This window comes from Temnothorax longispinosus, chromosome 12 (genome assembly GCF_030848805.1).
Source record: "Temnothorax longispinosus isolate EJ_2023e chromosome 12, Tlon_JGU_v1, whole genome shotgun sequence".
NCBI lineage: Eukaryota > Metazoa > Arthropoda > Insecta > Hymenoptera > Formicidae > Temnothorax > Temnothorax longispinosus.
In genome coordinates this window covers 9,836,765-9,861,576 of record NC_092369.1, presented here as the reverse complement: position 1 = coordinate 9,861,576, position 24,812 = coordinate 9,836,765, and the positions used below count along the sequence as shown (strand labels likewise).

Below are 24,812 nucleotides of genomic sequence, written 5' to 3'. Positions count from 1 at the left end.
AACTTTATGAATGAACTTTATTAATTTTAGATTAACGTACTTGATAGTATAAATAACTTTAAAACAGCAGCATTGCTAACATTTAATGTAACATAGAGGCTTGCGATTTTATTTTATTCTGTTTATTTAACGAATTTATATTATTATGCGGTTTCCCGTTATTTCTATCGTATTAAATGTGGCGCGTACATGAAAACTGAAATATCTAAAGTTCTGACCACAAATTATCTATGCTAAATTTATTATTGTTACACTATCGAACTCCCAACAATAATTTAAAATTTATTGAGGTTCCCGTGACCGATGGGTTTCCGATAACATTTGACATTTGCATGCTCAGTTGTTTTAATAAACTGTAATTGGAATCCTGCAATAATCTCGTGCTGTCCTGATGGCGTGATATACTTTCTACCGAAACATTTACCCGTGATTAGGTAAAAGATGAGCTACACTTTAAAAGCATGACGATGCTGAATGGCGCGTTTGATTAATCGATTTTGTGAGGATAAAATTTAGGTTATTTGCAAAAGATATATCTTCGTATTAATACGCTCAATCTCTCTGTACGTTCACGGCCGCGATTAATCGATCATCTGTTTTATACGAATAATTTAATTGTCGAAAATTAATCCAACCGCGTATTTTTTATCCTTTGCTTCGATTTTTAATACATACAATATTTTGTGCCATACGTTAAAAGCGTATTTAAAATCATATTTAAGCTTTAGTTTTTTATTAGCATCTGATATTTAAAGATATTTTTGATATGTCGATTGAGGAGTACGATAATTATGTAGAGATAAAATCTGCGTTTAACGAGAATAGACATATAACATTCTGAGTGAAATATTAACTGGAATTCTCTTTCCGTGCGGATTAATACTGAATGGTGTTGCCACTTGATTACGTTAAATATTTGAGGTGTATAATTTGTACGCTGAAACAATTTGTTTGTTTTTAACGTGATCCCGCGAGTTTCATCAGGTTTTCATTCCGTGTAAAAATAATCGGGACAACTCATGATGTCGTCGCATAAGGATCAGTAATGTAAGCCATCGCCCATCGGTACGTGCGATAATTCTAACTAGCACGCGCACCGATTATTTCATATTTTTCATCGCCCACTCGTAATAATCCACGGGCCTTAATTCCCTCTTATTAATTATTTCGAGTGTTATGCATCGGCAATGTGTGCGTTACACATCGGTAGCGGCGGTCAACGCGCTGGGTGGGTAATCGTCGCGCACCAAGTGTCGATGATGAAAAGCGGAAGCAGACAGTAATTGAATCACAATGAGAGATTCAATTTATTAGGGTTATCAATTATTGATTGGCCTTTGAATTATGTTCGTCGCGCGAGGTCCCGCAAAAAGCCCGCCGTAAATCGTGAGCGCGACACCGCCGCATTTAAACGAACCCCCGGGAATGTTCCGCGTTCGCCGCGTTCGTTTGGAAATTCTTGATAAAATAAATGTGACGGAGATAAAGTAGGAATGAAAAAAATGCACTTTAACCTCCCGTGATATGGAATGCATGAAGGCGGAATATAGCGAAACACGTTATGTTTGCATGAGAACAAAAACGAAAGCAGCGGTATCTCCGAAACGCACGTTAACGCGACCAAATATGACGTGGGCAGCATGACATAACTAGCGAGTATTTTATTTATCTCGCGAAACATGCTTTTATGTTGTGGAAGGTAGTTTTAATAATTTATCTTGATTTTACTTTATTTGGGAACTTCTTTTTATATCTCAAATTTTTGTTTAAAAATGTAACAATGAACAATCCCCCCCCCCCACACACACACACACATTACATTTTTGTGCATGTTTTAATTAATATGTAAAATAGTACAGTTCTGAATTTTTATAGAATTGTATGTATTAACGGAAAGCAAGTAAGAAATTTAATTATTGGTATTCCTGAAAATGCCACGTCACTATCTTATTTTTTAAGATACGCAAAATTATTTATAATGATGTTGATGTGAATCATATTACGATCGATACTCCCGAATTCGTCTTTTAATATATCTAATTAAATGGTATCTGTGCCAAATATGTCACTAGGACGATGGATGAACTTGGTAAAAACGTGTTAATTCACTACTTAGGATTTTAGCTGTAAAACACTACCATTTACGTGAATTAGCGGTGCCAGTTACTACTTGAGCTTGGCAAGGTTTCTAGAACGCGTTGTTTGTCACTAATATCTGATCGTGAGAAACGACAGAATTCAGGCGAATGGTCAGGAGTTATACATGATAAATTTTTTGCGCATAGCACAGTTTCGCGAGGGTAAGTATGTAAGTAAATGTACCAATACCCTGGACACTTTTATTATTTTAGTCCTTAAATAAATATAACGCGAATTAAAATCAAAGATAAAAATATTTTTCTTGTATTTTGAAACTTTCACACGTTAATTCGCATTTATACTTATTTAAAGATTAAAATGATAAAGGTGTCCAGACATAGGTACGTGTTTACTGACTGTCCAGGCATTAGTACATTTACCTTAATCTCGCGAAATTGCGTATAAAGAATCCAACGAGTATATCGCGTTGAAAGTTCCACGTGAGATTCACTCTACCACAAGATTAAATGTTCTCTTTATTGTAGACAATGGAAATGAAATCATTGTACATCGGAAGTTTCTTCTCTGATTTTTAACAATTATGACTTGTAAAGAGAGCCTTTCTTTCAGCTATCCGGGCGGAATACCGCTTGCGGGCTTAACTGTTCCCTTTTTTTTACTGTCACGGGATATACTCGTTCAAATTCGTGATTTCAATGCACGGCTGTAATGGTACCATTGTATTGTGAGCTTGTGAGTCGCCCTTGAGTTATTTACATCCGCGTTTGCAGTCTTCATTTGGTCTAACAACCTTGGGCGGAGTATATGATAAATCGAGGCCACACGGTGGAACGGAATAACGCAGAGAGGCCCAGTGTGACAGAATGATATATCGCGAACGGTAATGCGCTCGCGGTAATTACGAACGACGTCCGATTAAACTTATAATCGTACATAATTAAAATTGTTAATTGCTTCAATAAGTATCCGTCCAGTTCCGGAGCGAGAGAGATTATTCCTTTTCCTTATTTCCGTCGTCTTTCTTTCCGTCTTGGTGTAAACACCAAGATAGCGAGAGCTCGCATCCATCTCTTCTTATGTCTTCTTTGAAAGTGAGACGAGGATGCACAGACGCGATCGATGCGGTGCCGCGTCGTTAATCTTTGAATCAATTCGAAATTCTCTCTCTTGCACGCGTATGGTCAGGTATCAATGCGCGGCGTATATATTTTCTTGCTATAGCTATTGATATTGAATAGTTTCCTCCGGCATTGACATCGAGATTACATAAACCCGTGTTCTAAACCGCTCAACCAGGAATGATCGGCATGCACGATCTAGATACAGCATATGGCATTGAAAAGTTTTGATCCTAAACTAGAAACACGCGCGAGGATCTTTAGACCACAATATTATTGTTTTGTACGTAAATAATGCATTTTACGAAAAATTCCACTTTGAAACTTTCATAGAACAAATAGATTTTTGGGACAGATTTTGCTTTATTTACTGTCGTTTTAGCTTTAATAATGGTTGCATAAGTCGGGTATACTTTTTAAAAGTTTCCTAAAGTTTCTGCAAATATAACTTTCCACGTGTCTAACAGAGCTTGAAACGATTGATTGGTGTTACTAGACTGGAAAAATAAATACTTTGTGCACAGTAATGAGTATTTAAAGACGGAAAGCAGATTTATACTTGGAAAAATAAGTTAAAATCTTTGTGACTATTGTAACTTTTCGTCTTAAATCTTTGACTTACAAAATGAATAAAAATAACTAATACGTATTTGCGTATTTATAAGATGTATTCTTGAATTTTTGAACTATGGTGTATTAGTAAAAATTGGCGAGTGAAACTTAAATAAAATAATAATTATTTAATTTTTCAGTTTTTATTTAAAAAGTGCTTGTTAATTTTTTGGATTTTTATAATAAAGTCTCGATTTATTAACTAAAATTTAGATGGAAAAGCAATTTGGAATAAATTATATGTGCACTAATATAGGTACAAGAGAAATCGTTTAAAAGCACGCGTATTATTATTAATTTTAGCGACTGTTACTGTATTTTATAACAAAAGATTATTATTAAATGCAATTTTGGTCAGCCATGATATACGTATAAACTAAACTACAATTCGAGTTACTTTACTGGTAAATACTGATGGATTTCTTAGTCCGAATAATGACTATTATTTTCGTTCATATGGTTGACGCTACGATACCGTATGAGTCACAGAATTAAACTGAAAATCGTTTGTTTTATTAGATACTTAATGCGTATTTGATTGCGCATGTATTCTGTTGTGCATTAGAGATAGGTGACATGATAAAAGACAGAAGAATTATTCAGGTGAAATTGTTAATTAAAATTTGCCTTGATTTTTTATACTGTCAGTTTTGCGTGATATTGTAAGCTTATAATAATTATTTTATTAATAAAACTTTGTTTCTCTCAAACTATTTAATGTGAGAAGTTGTTTCAATTTAACATAAAAAATAGGTGAGCCTAGGAGTTGTGTTCATAAAAATGTATCAGTCAGAGTTAATTCGAGAAAAACAAAAGATTTTTAATAAATATTCTTTGTAGTAGTTCTGAAAGTTTTAACGCGGAAGATAATGAATTGGCCGTGCATATTTTACTTTCTTTAAGTTCCGTAATTGTTTGGGTGTGTTTTACAAATTATTGATTCAATTTTCTAGCGAAGAAACTTTATTTTTTCAATTAATATACACATTTTTTCGTACTAAATAAAATTGGTAGTTATTTAGTGTCTAATATTGAAATTAAATTTTATCCTATTTATTGTCTATTTAATTTTTTTTTCAACTGACAATGAGACAATTATAAGAAGGAGCAGTAGAATGCTCCTTCTTATAATTAAAGATAATCTGCATAAATAAAGATAATTTCTCCAAAGATCCAATTAAGACATTTTAGAAAGCAAGAAGTTCTCAGAGTTATTAAATGCGGGTTACAGTCCTTCGTGTTTTTGTATTAAAGTTTAGGGTAAAAATTTTTAAATAAGTATCGACTGAAAAGTTCTAAAGAATGCATGCCATCAGAGTTTGTCTTCTATAGAAGGCAGCTCCCCAATACTTTGCGTCATGCTGGGATAACTTTGAACGTATGTGCATCCGCTAACCTAATTTGTGGCATTACTTTGATAGAGGGATCATTCGCCGGAAAATACGAGCCGGGAATAAATATTGGACGCGTTATAAGGATCTATGGCTTGTATTTGCGACGGGAATGATTTCGACGTTAGATATTCGTTTATGGAAATTTTGATGTATGGGTCTACTAACCTCACACAAGGTATCATATTAACATTTTATGGTACTACAGGAGGTATAGGTAGGTAGGCAGGTGTACCAAGGGAAAAGAAACGTTATTTTTGTATAAGAAGCATGTAAAATCGTGCCAACACAGGAAACGTACTGTGAATAAGAAAGAGAGTAATATAACTTCTCCACGGAAGATAGAAAACGGAACGTGAAATAAGGTACTATATTTGCGAAAAATCTGTTGAAAACCTAGCTACCACGAAGATGTTAACATTATTAAAAGCTACTTAATTTAATTTACGAGTGTTGCGCGCAACTTTGAAGACACTAGCTTTGACAAAGCGAACTATGGTCTTTTAAAATTCAGTTGCTGTAGTTTAGTCCGTCCTATAGAATATTACGGAATAATGTGTAAGTTTATTTAAAGTTGAATAAATTTCTTAATTCCGTGCATTCAGGCTTTTTATTAGTTCTTCTCCGATTCTTTCATGGCTTCAAAGCAATCTAGACAATATCCCAAATCTGAGATAATTATGCATTACTGTTGAAAGGATCGTACTGTACACTGTACTTGCGGTACAGCAGAGAATAGAAAGTGAATAAAGGACGCTAGGTCAGACCGTGACCTAAGAGTGTTCAGTAGTAAAACCGTGTTCGGAGTCTGACCGCATTTACTTGCTAAGTAAATTAACTCGTTTCAATAATTATACTCACGAATAATCATTTAATTAATTAATTAATATTATTTTATTGATTAGCATTATTTTTCACCTTGTTACAATGCTATTTTTTTATTTATAAAATTTCTGTGCATTTATAACAAAAGGATTTAATTTGATGAGATATATTATTTTGTTCAATTATTACTTATATTATTATAATTACTTATATTACCCATAATATTAGTTACGGTATAAATATATTTCATCACGTTACATTAAAAAACTATAGCATAAAGTTGCATTCTCGATACATATCTCTATGTAGGTGACTACGAACTTTACCGTGCAAGAGCTTAAAGCGAATCCTAGATAAGAGGATTGAGAATTATCGAGTAGGATACGTGCCATTCATTTCAGTATATTGCATGATTCTATGCCTGCATAGGCATGGGTATTAGTTGATGTATATTACTTCAGTTAAAACGACAGGAAAACGCATTCATGCCTTTGCTTATAAGAAAATATCATTTATATTATAAAAATGCATAACATATTTTCTTGGAAGGATAAAGAAGTTACTGTAATAGGATCGGAACGAACGCATAAATATATGTTTGGATGCTCAAGTTCGAACATTAACATTAAGATAAGCAGAATAATACGAATAATACATATAGATTTTATCTATCTAAATAACAATGACTAAGGGGATCGATCGCGCAGTTGTGAGGAATATTAATGGCATTTGTAATTCATTAGCTTGCATCCTCATCATTAAACATTACATTAGCATGAATTAATTTAGCAAGTAATTAATTAATTAAAATACAAAACAAAAGTACGTTATATAAGAAATAAAGCTTATAAATGTACAATTTATTTATTGTGCCTCTCTCTCTCTCTCTCTCTTGAAAAAATTTAAATATATTATTTATTTTTATCATAAATAGTTTACGTAAATCTTTCTGAAAACACATTAATTGATTAGTAAAATGATTATTTTTTAATGTAATTATTGAATATAATTACGGCTTTACATGTGACGCAGTTGACTTACTTCGTAAGCGCGGTCTGGCTCAACAAGGTTTTACTACTGCACGCTCTGAGTCGCGGTCTGACCTAGAGCGCTTTATTCGCTCTGTGTTATCTGTATTGTACTATAACGAGATTATTCGAATGAGAATGCTTAATTATCTCAGGCTTTCTGAATTGTTGTCTATATCATAAAAAATTAATAAAACCGAATATGAAAAGAACTATATTTGAAGTATCGAACGAAAAACATGAAATAATTTAAAAACTATTCTTTCACGAATTTTTTTGTATTATTCTTTAAGAGCGGATTAATGATTAATGATTAATTACACATGCGCACGTTTTAACATCAAATTTACTTTTCTCATAGAGAACATAAATTTTGTAAGTAATAACTAAACTTTGGCAAATATCTCCATTTCGTAAATTGCAAAGGTCTCGTAAATAGGACAAGGACGTTTTAAGTAAGTGTCCATATATACTTGAGCGCAATTAGTAACGGAATCTTCCAGAAAATCGCGTATCATCAGGATAGATTAGGGTTCGTCCTGAGGAACAGAATTAGTTTACAAAATATTAATCGCGCAATATATTCATAATTACCAACACACGGTGTTCCGATGCAAATACGAATTACATTATTGATGAACGATCTGCCCGATTGAGCAGAGGATATAACTAAAATTTCATAAATTCTCTTAGAAATTAATAGAGTGCCACTGATGCCTATCTGCAAATTTGCTTTGTAGATTTATGTATGTTTAACGCAATTTATTTAAATGCTATAACTATTGATGCTACGTGCTTTCAGTAAATGCTGCGATTTCTATTCGATATGTTGCATGTGCGAATATGGCTTATCGAATCTTTTCTATTATTCATGTCGCGAACTGCAGTTAATAAATAGTCATAAAAATTTTCATGTAAAATTTCTCATCTGCAAAGCATTTTATATAGATGATATTAGATACCCATATAGGGTTTTACAGTCGGCCCAATACTGGCCCAGTATTGGGCCCTATATTAGACCGTCGTGAGACAGGTTAGTTTTACCCTACTGATGACCAGTCATTGCGATAGTAATCCTGCTCAGTACGAGAGGAACCGCAGGTTCGGACATTTGGTTCACGCACTCGGTCGAGCGGCCGGTGGTGCGAAGCTATTGTACTTTACATGCCTGTTTTATTCAAAAATCAAAAATTTTATTTCTGCTTTGCTATATGAATTGCTATTACTATTTGCTGTGAACAAATAGTAATAACTTAAATCATTCTCTAATTGAAGTTCAATATGATTATGGTGTATAATGTTTTAAGACTTAGATTTATCGATGGTATCGACAATCATGCGTGTAGGATTGCGGAAGATCTCGTAATATCACGGTTTTTTTTAAATCCACATATTGAGGTCAGCCTTGGAATGTAGGTTAGCATGTCATGTTTTTCCTGGGGAACGTGAACGTGACCATGCAAGAATTATTGTCAAATCTGTTTATAAAATTCCAGTGAACTTTGGGCTCAGTGTCTCTCAATAAGGCGGATAAAAGATATTACAATATCAGCTAGTATATTATTTACTAAGGAATATTTTCATGCTACTACTTTTAAAGTAATTTGGAAAAATTACGTATGATCGAAGATGATAACTTTTTGAATAATGCAAAAACTTAGAGTGTGTCAAAAAAGCAATCATCTTGAAGGCAGAGTGCGTGTGTATGAGGAATTAGCATCGTTGCTAAATGGTAACAGGACGCATTTAAGGGTTACACTGCTGGCGTTAAGCGATGAATTATTCAGGATGCATGATGTATAATGGCGAATGCCTGTTTAGCTTGCAGCTAGGTACACGACTTGCATTATTTCGATTTAAAAAACGATGACTCGAATAGCTTTATTATATTATCCAATCAGAATAATGTATAAAATATGATAAACACAGGGATTATTCTTAAGTGAGTTCAATCTGCTTATAGTGAAAATATTTTAAAGTATTTTATTTTTAATACTTTAATAGATACTTTAGATATTCAATAATTGAATTTAATGTTACATAATGATACATTTGGAAATAACTGGCAAATATAATTTTATCATATTATACTATAATATAATATCAGTATAACGAAAGTCAGGATTTAATTCAGCGCAGTATATTAATTTTTTATGTACAAAAGAGTTTTTTATAATTGCGAATTGTATACCTATATATTCATACGATAAATTTTCATATTATTTAAATTATCGAATTTTCCATAAGCACAAACCGTATATTTAATAATTTAAATATCACATTGTGCGCGTAAATAGAAATTTTTTCATCGTGCGTAGTTGATTTATCAATATATGTAGATTGAACGTTTTTTTTTTTTTACAAACATAGCTATTCAATGATCGTAGAAGTTTAACAAGAGGCACGCTGATTTGAAACGAGTGCGCAGAGTAAAAGCGCTTTGCTGCGTATTAATTACGTTGGAAAGAAAGATTGTTCGATTTGACTAAAATTCATATTGCCTGATATTAATTAAAACGAGAATACTATCATTTTGTTAATGCTATACTGTGTAAGAGAGTTTTCAATATTTTTTTCTTTGTGTTTTTAAATTCCAAAATGGTTGTTATGATAACATTTTCTACTTTTACTGTATCACTTTTAACGACAGTTCTCTTTTGGTCAATTTGGAATCGATTTTGTTTTTAGTGAAAAATTTGTATTTTTGTACACGTGCGTGAAACTTATTGTTAGTAACAAAAAAGATTGGTACAAGTTGGAAATATGTCATTATAAATAATGACTTTCTTTAATATTTGCTACGTAAAAAAAAACCAATTCTAAATTGATCAATGAATCTGTCGTTAAAAAGTAATACGAAGTGGGATACCCTGCTTGTTTATTGCTCACTATACATCACTACGCACTCGCACATTTCTCCCTTCCGTATATTTGTAAAATATTTATTAGTACAATTCATACTGGTTTCGGGAAATATCATTCAATCGGGGAGACGAGGAAGAGAAGACACTCAACTTTTATATATATTATTCACAACGATTATACGGATCCTGAATTTAAACTAAATTTTATATTAAGTTGATTCTTTCCTATATAAATTATTCGTATTCCGTTATTTAGTACAGTTACTGCTGTTGAAAATTTTAAGCTCTAGATATTTTAAGTCTTAATAAGCGTTTTGCTTAAATAAATTTACTTTATGTATCAAGATGCTCGATGACGCTTGTCAGTAATTGAAGTCGAGGTAGAGGGGGGGGGGAACGAATTGCGCACTGTGACATGAAAGCTTACGTGTAATTAATAGCTCTAAGAGAGCATCCGTCTAACGCTCGAACGACACGAGAATTGGGGATAATATGTACGGGAATGAGACGTAGCGTCAGGAGAGCCACCTACTCGTGGAGGAATCGATCGGCCGTTTTTCATTCACGCGCCTTCGGCGTATGGGACATATACTAGTCCCAGATATTCGGTCTCCAATCATGCACATCAGACTTTCCTTTCCTATTTGGACCGACGCGACGCCTCGAGCTTTCGATACTTTTCCTGACCCATTTCAGCTGGCTTCTCCGAATAATAAAAGAATTGGTATCTAGATGAGTTACAAGAAGTTGAGAAAGAGTCAATCATTTCTAATTTTTGAAAGAAGTAGCGAACGGACGCATCGCGATGAAGGGTGTGAATGAAAATGAGAACGAGAAACAGAGGAAATGGACATTCAGACGTGAAAAAGAGACACACGAATAGGATTGCGCGTGAGAGAATAGCGGGGGAGTTTCGAGCGAGGAAAGGAGAATAAACGGCAATCGGCAAATTCGGTGATTGTTCGCGGCAAGGGTGGAGAGACAGTATAAGAGAGGAAGAGGACGAAAAGCGAGAGTAGAAGATTACGGGAGAAGGAGCGGCACCTCATGAAGAGGAGAAGGAAGGGGGAGACTGCGGCTGAGTTTGAGGAAGAAAATTAGGGGCGAGGATGAGGGAGGAGAGTTGGAACCGTAGGCGGTGGGCGAACATTGCGGTCCAGAGGGATGAAGGAGAGCCGCGTTGCCGCTGAGGGGTTGGTGATGCTGGCGGATGAGACACACACCGGGGTATGGAAGGGTATACGTGTGGGAGGGATGACTAGGTGGCGGGGGGTGAGGGTGGCTGTCGAGGATAGTGGGTCGGTCGGCTGGTTTGCGTGGAGGGACTGCGCGGCAGTCGAGGCTGCGAGGTTCAGTGTTGGGGAGCGCGGCATCGCGATGCGTCGGTTTTCCGTCGCTGCCGCACTCGCGCACGGTTTTCTCCGTCGTTCGAACTTTTTCCTAATTCGCAAGGAAACTGTTGGATAGCCGATATTTCACTTTCGTTTCGCGCCCCTTGATTTTCGTTTACCGTCTATCTCGCAACCTTGCGCTCTGTCTCTCTGTCTCTCGTCCTTCACTCGTGTCTCTCTCCCGTTTCGACAGTCACCCCCGCGTGCTCTTACGCGCGATTCCGTTCGTGTATCTCTCTCTCTTTTGCGTCCGTACGTCGCCGTGGATCGCGGTTTATTTCTTCTGTGCTCGTTTTCGTTCTCGTTTCGCCGATCTGGAGCGTGCATCGCGACGTGACGCGTCGTGACGCGTCAGCGACGACAGCGTGCGTCAACTCTCGCGAGTGTTAGTGCGCGACGTTCGCGACGCGGCAGCGAATAAAAGCGGATCATGGCACCGGACAGGGCCATGCGTCTGCAAGATCCGTGAGTACGGGTGCGCTAACGGCGGCTCGCAGCGGCGATGGATCATCATCCGTACGCGGGTGGTTGGGTACCTCAAGGTCACGGCGGCGGAGGCAGCGGCGCGGCGACGGTGCCGCGATGCTGGGAGAGGCCGTGCAGATCAACCGATCCCTCGCCGATGCGTCCGTTCGAGCACGGCATGCGCTCGACCGAGGCGATGAGATCGATGGAGTCGATGAGATCGATCGACTCCATCATACGTCAGCCGCCGTCTGATCCGATGCGTGCCTCCGTCGAACATCATCAATCCGTGCGACCGATGGAGGGTATGAGCCGGTCGATGGAGCAAATTCGCACGGAGCAACCGCGATCGGTTGTCGAACATCCCGTTGCTCCGTCCTCGATGTCACCGGGCAGTATGGGGAGCGGCGGCATGGATCGTGGCCGCGTGATGCGCGCCATTGAGCACCCCTGCCGGTTGAAAGATCACGCCAGTTACATTCACGATCATCATTTCGGGAGGCCTCACGAGCACGGCTGTCGATCGACCGAGCACGTATCGCGGCTGTTGGATCATCGACAGCAGCACGAAGCGCAGCATCCGGGCAGACCGCCGGTCGAGCATTCAGCCATACGAACGCCTATGAACTATCCTTCCTGCAGATCCCTCGATCACGCCCCCGGGCGGCCCATGCCGATGGATTGCGTGATTTTTGGCCCGCATACCCATCCACCGCCCAGACTGCCCGCGGAAAGCCCGTTTCGCATCAACTGTCCCGTGCACAGCCCCTTTCGGTTCAGGTTTCCAAACGGCGCCGGCAACGAGTATCACTCGCATTCACAGGTAAAGCGCACTCGCGTATCCGCAACATGTCGGACTATTGTCCAAGTGAGATGCTGAGATGAGGGTGATATACCATTGTTCGTTTCTTCTCGCTAGGAGGATTCCGCGATTTATTCCGCATATTTATAAACGGAACGTTAGACATAGATATTAATTATCCGCAGAATCTCCACGTGCAGTTATAATAAATAAGAACGATAGGTCTAATAACAATGTTTGAAGAACAGGAATCTATTCAAAAAGTTGCTTTCTATACAATTTTTTAACCGCTGCCTGATAACTGTTGCGTAAATATTAATATATAGTTTAAATTAATATACATTGAATATTTACTGAATTTTGTACACTAATTGTTTACATATGATTTATTGTACATGAGATGATAATTTTAATCGTTACAATGACCATTTTGAAATTTGAAAATAAAAACAGAGAAATAGTGAAAATTTATTCTGCAACAGAATACAGAATGACAGTATTTTCATTTTAATGATATCGGACGATATAAATTTTTGTCAAATTGAATATATTTTCTTTCATAACATTAATATACAACTAGGTTTGATTAGATTTAAATTAAAAAATCTATATGTTCTGTAACATACGGATAATAATCAATAAATAATTTCGAAATTTTACGTATTTTTCAAATTGTATTTCGAGTGAAAATTTAAAGAGTTAGTTTGAATCGCTGAAAATTTAATTTTCAATTTTAAATTATCCGAACAATTATATTTTAAAACTATATTCAACAAATGTATAAATTAAACAGTTTTACGTTTCTTTTTATATTTTCTGTCGAAACTGCATTTAACTACAACATATTCGATCTTAGAACCATCTTGTCACAAAGTTTCAGGTAAATCTACTTACTGTTCATTGTTTACTTAGTCCATAAAGTGTTTTAGTAAACATTAGTCCTTCCATGTTAAAGCTTAATGCAGGGATTTAGGTACGTTTAATACGAAAAGCGGATATTCTAATTCCTCGAATAACCTAAGCCGTATAACTTTCCGAGAAATCAAATAGTTCACTTTTGTAGTGATATATAATTCCAAAGTGAAAGATTTTCTTTGAATTAAGCGCGCGCTGAATATGTTCTCGAATTTTGCAAATTTTCAACGGTTAACTCGGCCAACCGTTGAATTTTTCTTTCTGTGCATATACGAACGATAACGAGAACGCGAGAGAATCGAGTCCTACATTTTATTCTGATGCCGTAATATAGTGGGGAATGGCTATCGCGCGTGAACCTAATTCCATTATACATGACAACCGGAAATTTTCTCCCGCATTATCGCGCTGGCTTTCTCACTGAAATTTCACGTGAGAGCGTACTTGCGTACTACAAGTTTATTCCGCGTAGCGTTTATTCCGTGAAGAAAAATGGATCGCGCTCGTTTGGATTGCACGCCATACAGAGTGCGATCCGCGGTCCCATCTAGATTGAGATTGTGCTCGGAATGTATCGCACGTGCACGCAAAAATAGTGGGAAAATATATACGACTACATTCATTTGGCAAGCCTGGTCGTTCGATACGGGAGAATTAATGTCGCCAATATATGCCACGCACGATGCCTGAATATTTTTGAAAATTGTGCGAAATAAACGAATCTCCGTTGCGCATTAAATTCTTCGGCCTATCCTCCCGATATTTACGAGCTAATTGGAAGAATGTCGTATGAGAGAGAAACATAATGCTGGTCTCATTGTTCTGGAATACTGCAACGAAAAACGAATAGGGCCAAAAATATGTGTTCAACTTTCGTGTTTTATCTTATTTTTGCTTAATTCTATTTTTGTTTATTTGATTTTATTTTTGTTTATTTTCGTAAAAGCGGATAGTGAAAAAGCTTGCAAAATTTCTTGCGTTTTTTGCGAATTCCACATAAATTTGATATTTGTTATATATTTTATTGGGTGATATCTTTGCTTAATGAATGAGCCGGAAGTCATTATCTATATGGGATAGTAATACGGGATCGATCGCATTGTGCGTTACACGTGTAAGATAGATAATAATAGGTGTAGCACCATATCTCTGAGCTATTCCTTTGACGAATTTGTAAATGAGATTACTATGTAGGTGTGGTAGTCGCATTTGCAGATCGCAGCTGCGAATACGACCGCAACATGGTTAGTTAGACCGGTCGTAGGATATAGATTCTGGAACTACGTTGCAGTGTTAGAAACGACCGTCCAAAATACTACGTGTAAGTGTCTTTCAATGGTCATCAGTCCGTGCTCACGTGTATGTATTTGGACATTCGATAAAGTCAACGCATTGACGTGGTTACTATAAATATCTTCAATTTTACTGCAATATTATATGTAAAGTTTAATATTGATTAGTGTTATATAATGCTGTATCTATTGCTGTATGCCTATATATATATAGCATTGTTCTAAAATACTTTGCAAATGTTCTCTTCTTGACCAGTTTATGGGATGTATAGTTTTTTGCAGTAAGATTGTGCAAATAAGTGCTAATAATTTTTAAATTATGAATGCTAAAAAATCAATAAGCTTTTTTTTCGTGAAAACCGGTTTATACTTTAACATAATTATCTCGAAAAAGAAATGGGAAATATTAGTCGAGGATTATATGTTGATTAAAAATGTAAATTTTTCGGTCATTTGATATATTTTTACTATATTTTAATAGCTTCACTCATAAAATGAGTAACCATATTATCTATCCAATTATTATATTATATCTCCATCATGCATCATTGTGTAGGATATTAATTATTTTGCAGAATAACATTTTTGTTGATTTTGTAATTTCTATCGGTTGTTGCTCCCGCAATTGCGTGTGTGTGGCGTGAATATATTTAATTGAAAAATAATTCTTCATTACTCGCAGTTAAGCGGTAAACTCACTTCGGTTTCCATTGTATAATCTCCTACAATAAGAATTTTTACATTAAACTGTCATTATTGTTGAAATTCTTGCAATTTACGATTTCTGTTACTTAAAACATAATTCTGGATTCTTAGCACTAAATATTCCATTCAGAAACGTACGCTTTGTCTACGTTAAGCTTTATCTTTATGCGCGAAAATTGCGACATAACGTTAGACAAATTCTCCATCACCACGCTTTAACCAAATGAGATACGTCAAGAATTCCTAGCACATAGAATGGCGCGAAAATTTCTCAAGCTCTAACGTGAAGATCGGAGGGAACGGGGGGATTCTTTAGTCTCGCGGATTGTACGAGCGACACTACGTCGTCTAACCGTAATCGCGAGAAACCCAATTTATCAAGCCTTCCTCCGACCATCAAGCATGCTCTGCGCCGCTTCTCGCCCTTTTTCTTTATGCCATTCTTCGCCCTTTCTCGGGCCGGCCCGACCGAGACACTGTCGTCGCCCTGTCTGGGACTCTTACAGTGTCGCGTGGTTTACGTGCCTCTCGTACCAAAAACGGTGATATCCCAGACGTTGACATTACTTCTTTCCATCTGGTATGACGGTCGTTATATTATCGCTCCGCGTTTCTTTTCGTTTATCCCTTTTTTTCAAGATATTAACCACGGTAGTGAGGACAACTCTTATGTGTATATGTCGAATTATTACGCAAGCGATTTTCACATCCGTGGATAACATCACAGGACACCGATCTAAAGCCGCGATCTCTGCAGCGAAACGCGATAACATTTCACGTTCCGATTTCGCTGATACGACGGGCGATTTGGCATGTTATCATTTTATGTCTAGATTAGCGCGCAACGTTACGGTATACCGTGTTGTTAGAGAAGCAGAGCGCATTGCATAAAATAGTTTTTAATCTCCAGTACCATATACCGACACTTGTTTCTCTCTTTGATTCCCTCTCTCTCTCTATTCAAACGCGTCTGTTATGTTTTAATAGCGTTTTCTAATCCGATTTACTTGCGCATTTAATAGGATAAAGCTGGGTTCATACTGCAAATGATTTATGCGTTTCACGTGTTTTCCAGTTACGAAACAGTATGTGCTTGACGCTATGACACGAGGACATCTTTTTCATTTGCTATACGGAGAGAATTTTTTGTTATAGTTTACCCTTAAATTTACTACAAACTTGGGACAACTTGGCAACCAAGGAATTTTTAAAATATACAAAAGACATTTTACAAACAATGTGATAAAAATTACCAAGCAGATTGGTAAATTTTGAAAAATTATTGAAATTTTGTAAGATATATTTTAGTAAAATTAATCAAACATATTTTATATTTCAATGTAATAGATATTAATATCTTTTATTATGGTAGATATTAATCAGAATAGCTCGCATAAAATTCTTGATGGTACATGTTGTCCCACAACTACCGTGATTTCAGGGTAAATTTTAAGAGAAAATTCTCTCCGTGTATAATTATCTTAAAATGACGAATTGAGCGGGTAGAGATTTTGAAATATACAAAACATTTTACAATGTTCAAACGACGGGTCGTATTTCATAATCAAATCATCGTCGCGAAAAGGGTTGGATTATGGCAAACTGTGCAAACCAGATTTCGGTGATGGGAAGGAAAGACAGATACGAGAAATAAAAAAGAATATAAAGGTCGCTAAAGGCGATCCATTTGAGGACTGTTGCTTTATTTACGAGCATCCTACACCTCGCAACAATTTATTTCATTTATCTTACTCTACACGCGGTGTGTTTTCTTTATGACTGTTTCACACTTTTAGCATGTGTAATTCTTCCACAAAAAGAAGAAAAAGAAAACATTGATGCATTATTTTTATGAAATATATTGTAAGACTGAAGACATAACTAATAAATAATAATAATAATAATATTTTATAATTTTATTACAAATATTTTTCACTGAAATAACGGGCGGGATTCGTTAATGAACGAAAAATGTAGCATTTTTATGAAATATTCGTATTCATTCGGTGGATATAATTTATCCGTGCGCTCCGTTGGCTATACTTTTTCTCGACTTTTTCAGATGATACATCTGATTGATGGTCGACTTTCATCCGTTGCCATTCTCGGACACTTTTTGTATTATAAAGAAATCTTTGAACGTATTGTGCGCGCTGAACCGTCCTCGCATTACGCTCCGAATACATCCGGGAGCAATTTAAATATGCATTGTATGCTCCACTCGAGAAAGTTCCCTGCATTGGCGAGCGCAAGATGACGATCCCGGTAAAGCGTGAAACGAAAGCCTTTTCGCGGATTCCACCTGCGAATTTTTGGTCTCCACGTACATGGCTGGGAGTATCAACTTTCCAGGCATTACTCGCCGAAGCCTCGATAACGCCCTCCGTTTCCGAAACTTTTCCCTTCTTGCCGCGCCCATACGATAAGAAAGTGCGAGCTACGTTCGTATATTCAATTCTGCGCCAAAAACTTTTTCACGCGTCGAAACTCCGAACGTTCGTTTCGAAGACTCGGGACGTATAGCGCGGAACAGTTCGTGTTTGGAAATTTCATTTGTCGTACGTCGCAAATCCGTGTATTTACCGCGATTACCGACGTATAAACAATTTTTGTACGTGAGTTGTTTTACAAATTTGTACGAGAGACGATAACGAAAAATGGAGAGATGCTGACCATAGAATGGAATTTGATGCTTTATGCATTTTAAAAGTCTAGCATGATTATTTAAGATATATTTTCCGTGTGTATGAGTTACCCGGCATAAAAAATTGCATCGTACTCAAATTCGCATGTAAAGTGCCAGCAGTATATATGCAGTATGTTTATCTTACGTTCTCTCGTTTCAGTATTCTCGTACGTACCTATGGGACGACGAGGTGCTTGTTTGTTCACACATAAGTAAATTTCGTGATATTATTATTTTTTGATGTATAAAGCACACTATAGCTTTCTTCTAGTAGAGGTATTGCATTTAAAAGAAACTTGATATTTTTTATTGTGTAAAATTATACTATTTATAGTTTGAAGATTTAGATATGTAAAGAATCTTTTTCTCTTTATCTCTCTTTGTCAAATATAATATACGGTTAACGTTTTTTTCTCTTTTTCTCTCTTTATCAAATATAATATACGGTTAATGTTTTTATTATCTGAATATGATTTCGTAGGTGTATTATAATACGTACACACACATATATGTACGCTACATGGAATGTGCATAATCTTTCAAAAGAGCAAGAACTCTCATGTGAACCTTTCGTTGAAAATTCAATTTGTTCCATTTCGTACATGACTGCATAACTTCTGACACTGTATGCGTAGAAATGCGGGCAAAATTTATTTTGACTATTTGAAGTATGCTCGTTCTGTTCTTGAACAAGTTTCTGTATCGCAGCTGTCGAAAGTCATCACTCTCTAGATTTCTTCAGCCGGAATAAGAAATATGAAATATGTTTTTGTGCTACAGATATAGACCTTAATTTGTAAATTTCTTGTTTATGGTATAGAAATGGAATTCCTGTGTATGTATTTTAAACATATATAACGAAATATTTATTCTAACAGATCAGATCTAATACTTATTTGATCTTAATCGAAATGTTTTTACTCTTACTTGATAAAAATTTATTTCCTGGCATTTTATCGATACGATTGACATCACAGAAATGATAATATTTATAACAATTTTAATACTCGTCGTTTGTTCGTCGGACTACGATTATTACATAACCCAGAAATAAATCCTGAATTCAATAGTGGCAACTGGTCTCTCACTGAAACTACGATTCTGCTTTGTAGTTGCTTAATCTCTTATTTTTTTAATGAAAGATTATATATATAGTTATATTATTATTGTTATAGTTATACTACTATGCAGCGAATTGTAAACTTTTGTATCATTTAAGTATACACAATGTTCATCGCGGAAATTGAAGACCTTTAGTTGTCATAACGTTTTTATTTATAAAATTTTTATATATTTTTCTCAGTGTTTTGAGTACCATGTTTCACATACATATATGTTATATGTAGCTGTACTGCAAATATTTATATCTACTACCGCAAATGTATTTAACTTGCTAATTTTATAATGAGAAAAGTTACTTCCGCGCCAGTTTATTTCAACTAATTACTTGACTAACGTACATTAGATAATCTCTTTTCGGACGAGTCCCGCCCATTCGTGTTAGATTGTAATCTCGTTCATTATGTAAACGTACACTGCGGCGTGAAGGGATTGGGACAGAATGGGTAAACGTGTAAGGTCAATGAGATTCTACCTTTTCCCTCTATCTCACTTTCCCGTTATGGTACTAAACGGTGCTCTATATCTCCACGGCCGAGGGCACCGAAGGCGGCAATTAAGCACTTGCCTTCGTCCACCGTAGTTTTCCCTTGACGACTAATTATTGTCTAAACGGACTAACTGTTTCCGTACACACTGGACGAGGTTCCGTCGAACAATAGAATATCCTTCGAACTTCAATACAGTTCGGAGGTAAACGAGGTCCCTCTACCGGAAGATTGTTCATGCCGCGGCACGGGTGGAATTCTAAATGGTAATTTAGCTGCCGTTTTCTACTCTATTTGTTACCGTATACCGTATGAATGATTGGTTTTCAGATAATCTATATCCGCTATTTTGCGAAAAGTATTGTAGCTCTTTTTAATAGATTTATATTTTTTGCAATCTTCTATTCGCATTCATATGGCGCGCTTTTTTTCGCATAATTTTTTAAAGTTGTACGATTTTTTTTAAATAATAGACGACGTTAGAAAAAATTGGGTCGAAGATATGTATTGGAAAAGTAAAGGTCGGGACAGGAAATCGATGTTTAATTCAGTCTGAGAAAACTATGCGATTCAGGGCTGCTTTATTGTAACTTTGATGTCATTACAGCGTGGATGTAAATGACTTATATTTCAAACACAAGATCTTCTCACGAGAGAATTCTATTTTTCAGAGAAATAAAAATGTGTAATAATGTGCAATAATTTCGGAATCGTCTTTGCAAATCGTGATGAGGGTTAAGTATCGTTATATTTCTACGAAGATGTTGCGCAAGTTACGATGCACAACGAGCGCACAATTATGGTGATTTCCTTCGTTGCTCTCGCGCATTTCCTTCTGTCTCTGCCATCGAGATCGCCTCTCGAGAATGCACAATTTGGTTAATGCGTTCGCCGCACCGGCGGCGCGAACTCGTTTGTCAGGCATTTGAAACTCGTATTTCCATTTAATCGCGATATATATTTTAAATGGTGACCCTTATGCCGCGCGTTCTATCTCGATTACGAAAAAACTACGTTGTTATTGTCGTGGAAATCAATTTAATGACGTTCGTGAAAGATATGAACGTCATGATCGATAGTTTCGCAAGTCAAAGCATTAGGGATGCAAATGGCGGTTCCTAATATAGAAACTTTCATCTTATACTCCTCTTTTCACTTCCATTTTCTTCGTCGTGGAGGAACTTTTTGTTTTTACATCAGTCTCACTTTTACTTTGGTCTATTTACTTTAAAGTTGGGAAAGATTTATTAAAGATTAAATCTTCTTAAAATTTATGTGCATATATGCATACGTGTATCAGAGTGATTTGCAAATAACTTGAAAACTCTTAGGCATGTAGGGTAGATAATATAAATATCTGTTGGCGCAGCTCTTGTTGCAATCGTATTGCAAAGCGCTCAATACACACAGAAGGGAGTATCGAATAGACATAACCGTCGATGCGTCACGGCCCACGCTATATTCGTCGATTTATGTGACATCTCGCACGGAAATCATAAATTTACGCGCGCCATATAGATCATCAAAAAAATAGATCGCACTGCGTTAAAGTATTATTATCGTTGCGACGCGCGGTGGAAGCGCGAAATTTATATTTCAGTCCATGTGCAGTGCGCGAGCGACTACGACGCGCGTTTTCTATTCCCGACAATGGAAAAGCCAGCCTTCGCGTTTATAACGCAGTAACATTGTGAAACTGCGCGATGACGCATTCCATAGGCCTTATAATGCCGATAACTCGCATACATATGTAGCTACAATAATGAGCGTGTTCATCTTAATCGCGGCCGTATAAAGCGACGGTTGTCCCATTCAAAGACTTGACGCATCTTGGAAATTCAGATAAAGTGTCTTATCATCGTCGTGTTAAAAAAGCATCATCTCGCGGAAAACGCAAGCGTATTACGTAAACACGTTGATCGTGTATATCAATTTTATATCTACTCAGCCCTTTCTTTTACTGTCGGTATAAATGAAAGGTGGCACGATAAGAGTGATTTGTGCGGTATCGTAGTGTCGTGGACTATAATAGTTATGGCGCTTAGACTGGAAGGGCTGACGCCGGCAACGCCCGTAACCGTTTCAATTCTCAGACGGATATCTCGGCACGGCGGCGACGCGATGCGACACAGCGCGCGGCGCTTTTCATTTCCCTCGGAAGATTTATGACGTGAACCAGATGCATAAATCCCTCGCCCGAAATCGCGAAATCGCCGCTTGTCCGAGAAAGCCGACCGCGTCTTTAGCATTTTAAATAGCGCGACCGGGGACAATTTGACCGCGGCGCGGCGGACGATGGCAAATCGATGAGGGCGATGGCAGAGTTCGTTCATTATTCAAAACACGGGAGGCTGTTGTTGGGTTACCAGTCTGTCTGATGGTCGGCTTCAATAGAATACATTAGCGTCATACAGAGCGAAAGTGGATCCCCGCCCTTCGGAACACTCTGCTCCACTCTGCGTAAATGTCGCGCTTCCTACAATCTCTCTTCGTTTCTCTTTTCCGTTCTTTCAGCCGTTCCTTCAACCGCGTTCATCACGTACGCATATAGGTACACGTCTACCTTAAACCGTCACGTAAAAAGCTCGCGACGTAAAGGTTGCGGAACTTTCCACCTTTTCATCATCGGCCACCACATCCACTTCACAATTTCCGCTGTGATACTTCAGTACCTCATTACTTTTCGGTAAATATTTAACTCTATACATCGGGCTGAATAGGGTGTCTGGATACTTACCCTTGTAACCCCCAACACTAACGTGGCGCAAAGTATCGCAGTGAATACGCTAAGAAACCAGGATTTTACTTTCAATTAAGATCTTATACGTCAAACCTTAAATTAACACTCTTTAATATATTATATGAAATGTTACGCGTTTGATTCTATTTAATAATACCGACGTAATATAACATGCTCGTGAAGAAATATATACATATATACCGAAGATTTTATCTTCCTCTCTTCTGGTTAAGAATATATTAAATTCTGCATCATAAAACTCGCGTTAAACGAAAAAGATGAAGCCTCTTATAAGAGAAAATTAAAAATGCTATTTTATCTTGGAATTTACACTTTTTTTTACTATATATTAAATGAATTTTTTATTTAGTTTTTTTTTTGTTTTTAATAATGGAATGTTCGTGCGAAACGATCTTTTCGTGTTCATTGACCGATTTACTTTATCTGTCGAACAGATTGTACGTGACAATTCAACCTTCAGGTTTTTATGTACGAGTATTGGATCCTTTAATCTTTTACTAAATGATTAATCGATATCAGGGGTAGTCATTATTACCCTTGGGGGGTCATTAACGATATGGATGGTGCCACGAACGTTAACCGATATTGAATATGGCTTAATCGATGGAAGCGGATGACTCGGTTAGTCGCTGATGCGTCGTTGCATCGATGTTTATGACGTCTTATATATACATTATTTCAGAAAACATTTATATATCTAGAAACAAATGAGTTTTTTAAAGGTCCGATAATCAAGCGATTGCGATTTTAAAACTCATTGTCAGATATATAACAAATTTATGAAATTCTTTGTTCAAGTTGTTTCACATATATATAATGACAATTAAAAACGAACAATTTTTCATTGATATTTAATTTTCGTATACGGTTAAACTGCCTTGTGTATTCAGATTCTCGAAAAGTATAAAAGACAGTTATCTCTAAAATTCTGTTTGCACTTTCAAAACCGTGTTCGGGTTTCCACGTGTCGTGTACATAAAAGGTCATGCATGCGTACAAATGCGTGTGTGTTAGGTATATCGTTCATTCTGTTTAAACGGTTAAACTGATATATGATCTGTACATAGAAAAAGTGTACGTATATGACCCAGTTCGACAGTTTTTGAAAAATTGGAATATATGAAAGAGAATATGAAAGAACTTTAAAAATTGTTTAAGTCTTTAAGTTGCTGAATGAATATAAAATGTTAGCTGTTTAATTGTTCAATCAGTATAAGTATGTACAGGATGGATTTTAGGAAATCCAGAACGCCCAAGGGATGCAAAATGTGCTCGTTGGAGCAAACTACTTAGTTAGTGGAATGGGAGAAGTTAATTGAGGAAAAGTTGCTGATAGTGATAAGAGGGATGGAAATAGGTAGGATAATGACATTTTTCTTTTTAAGAATAGTGTCGTATTCGCCTATTTTTTTCTACACAGAATTAATTTCCGCTAAATAGGTTTAATCTTAAAGACGAGACAATTTATTTTTTTAGTTTTGTTATTAATTTTACAAAATAAAAAGCTAGAAATTATTATTGCAGTATATCTAAATATATACTGAAAGGACGACATTTTAGCTTAAGTGTTATATTTATTCTTAAATGAAGATATTAGTTCGTCTGTTTCCGTATGCTCAGATATGTGAATTTTTAAATTCTCTACCGGATTTGTAAAAAGCATTTATTTTTAATACTTTTAAAGAATTTACAGCTTTCAATTATTTTTTTAAATGTTAAGTAATTCGAAAATTGTAATTTGCAATTTGTGCAAAATTATCTTTAGGATATTTAATATTTAATATAAAATTACAAGAATATACAATCGAATAAGTTAAATCTGACATAAATATAGTTTCCAAATTTTACTGAAATATAAGAGTAAGTCAATTTTGGTGTTTCTGTTAAGAGTTGTCACTTGTATGACAAACGGCTTGATTATCATACTGTATTTTGAATAAGTCCCGTTTCTCGTGTCATTATGCATGGTTAAAATATTGCATCTCCGATAAACCGCAGCCGAAGGTAAATTATTCGGTGGAAATTTTAACCGATTCGGTGGTACAGAGTCGCTCTCCGTTCTAATTAAAATGTTCGGGACAAATGGGATTCTGGAAAATTAAACAAAAGCGCCAGGGAATACATTAGAATTTCCTTATTTGTGTATAATCAGTTGCACGCAGGGTACGATGATTGTTCTTGCAAAGGTGCTCGTCGCGCTATAGGTTTGAAGGTGCAATACGCCGGCGAGGCGCAATGCAATTAAACTAC

The 24,812-nt window shown here is 36.3% G+C and overlaps 1 protein-coding gene across 13 annotated transcripts in view; it reads left to right on the top strand.

The window, feature by feature from the left end:
• Cask (peripheral plasma membrane protein CASK) overlaps positions 1-24,812 on the top strand; it is a 180,134-nt gene that overhangs the window by 61,021 nt on the left and 94,301 nt on the right. The window contains exon 1 of one of the 13 annotated variants that reach the window (XM_071795777.1): positions 11,276-12,617. The exons of the other annotated variants lie outside the window; for them this stretch is intronic. Within the exon in view, the coding sequence (XP_071651878.1) occupies positions 11,832-12,617 (786 nt within the window). The 5' untranslated portion in view covers positions 11,276-11,831. Of the gene's footprint in view, positions 1-11,275; positions 12,618-24,812 lie in introns of those variants that run through there. 13 annotated transcript variants of the gene reach the window in all.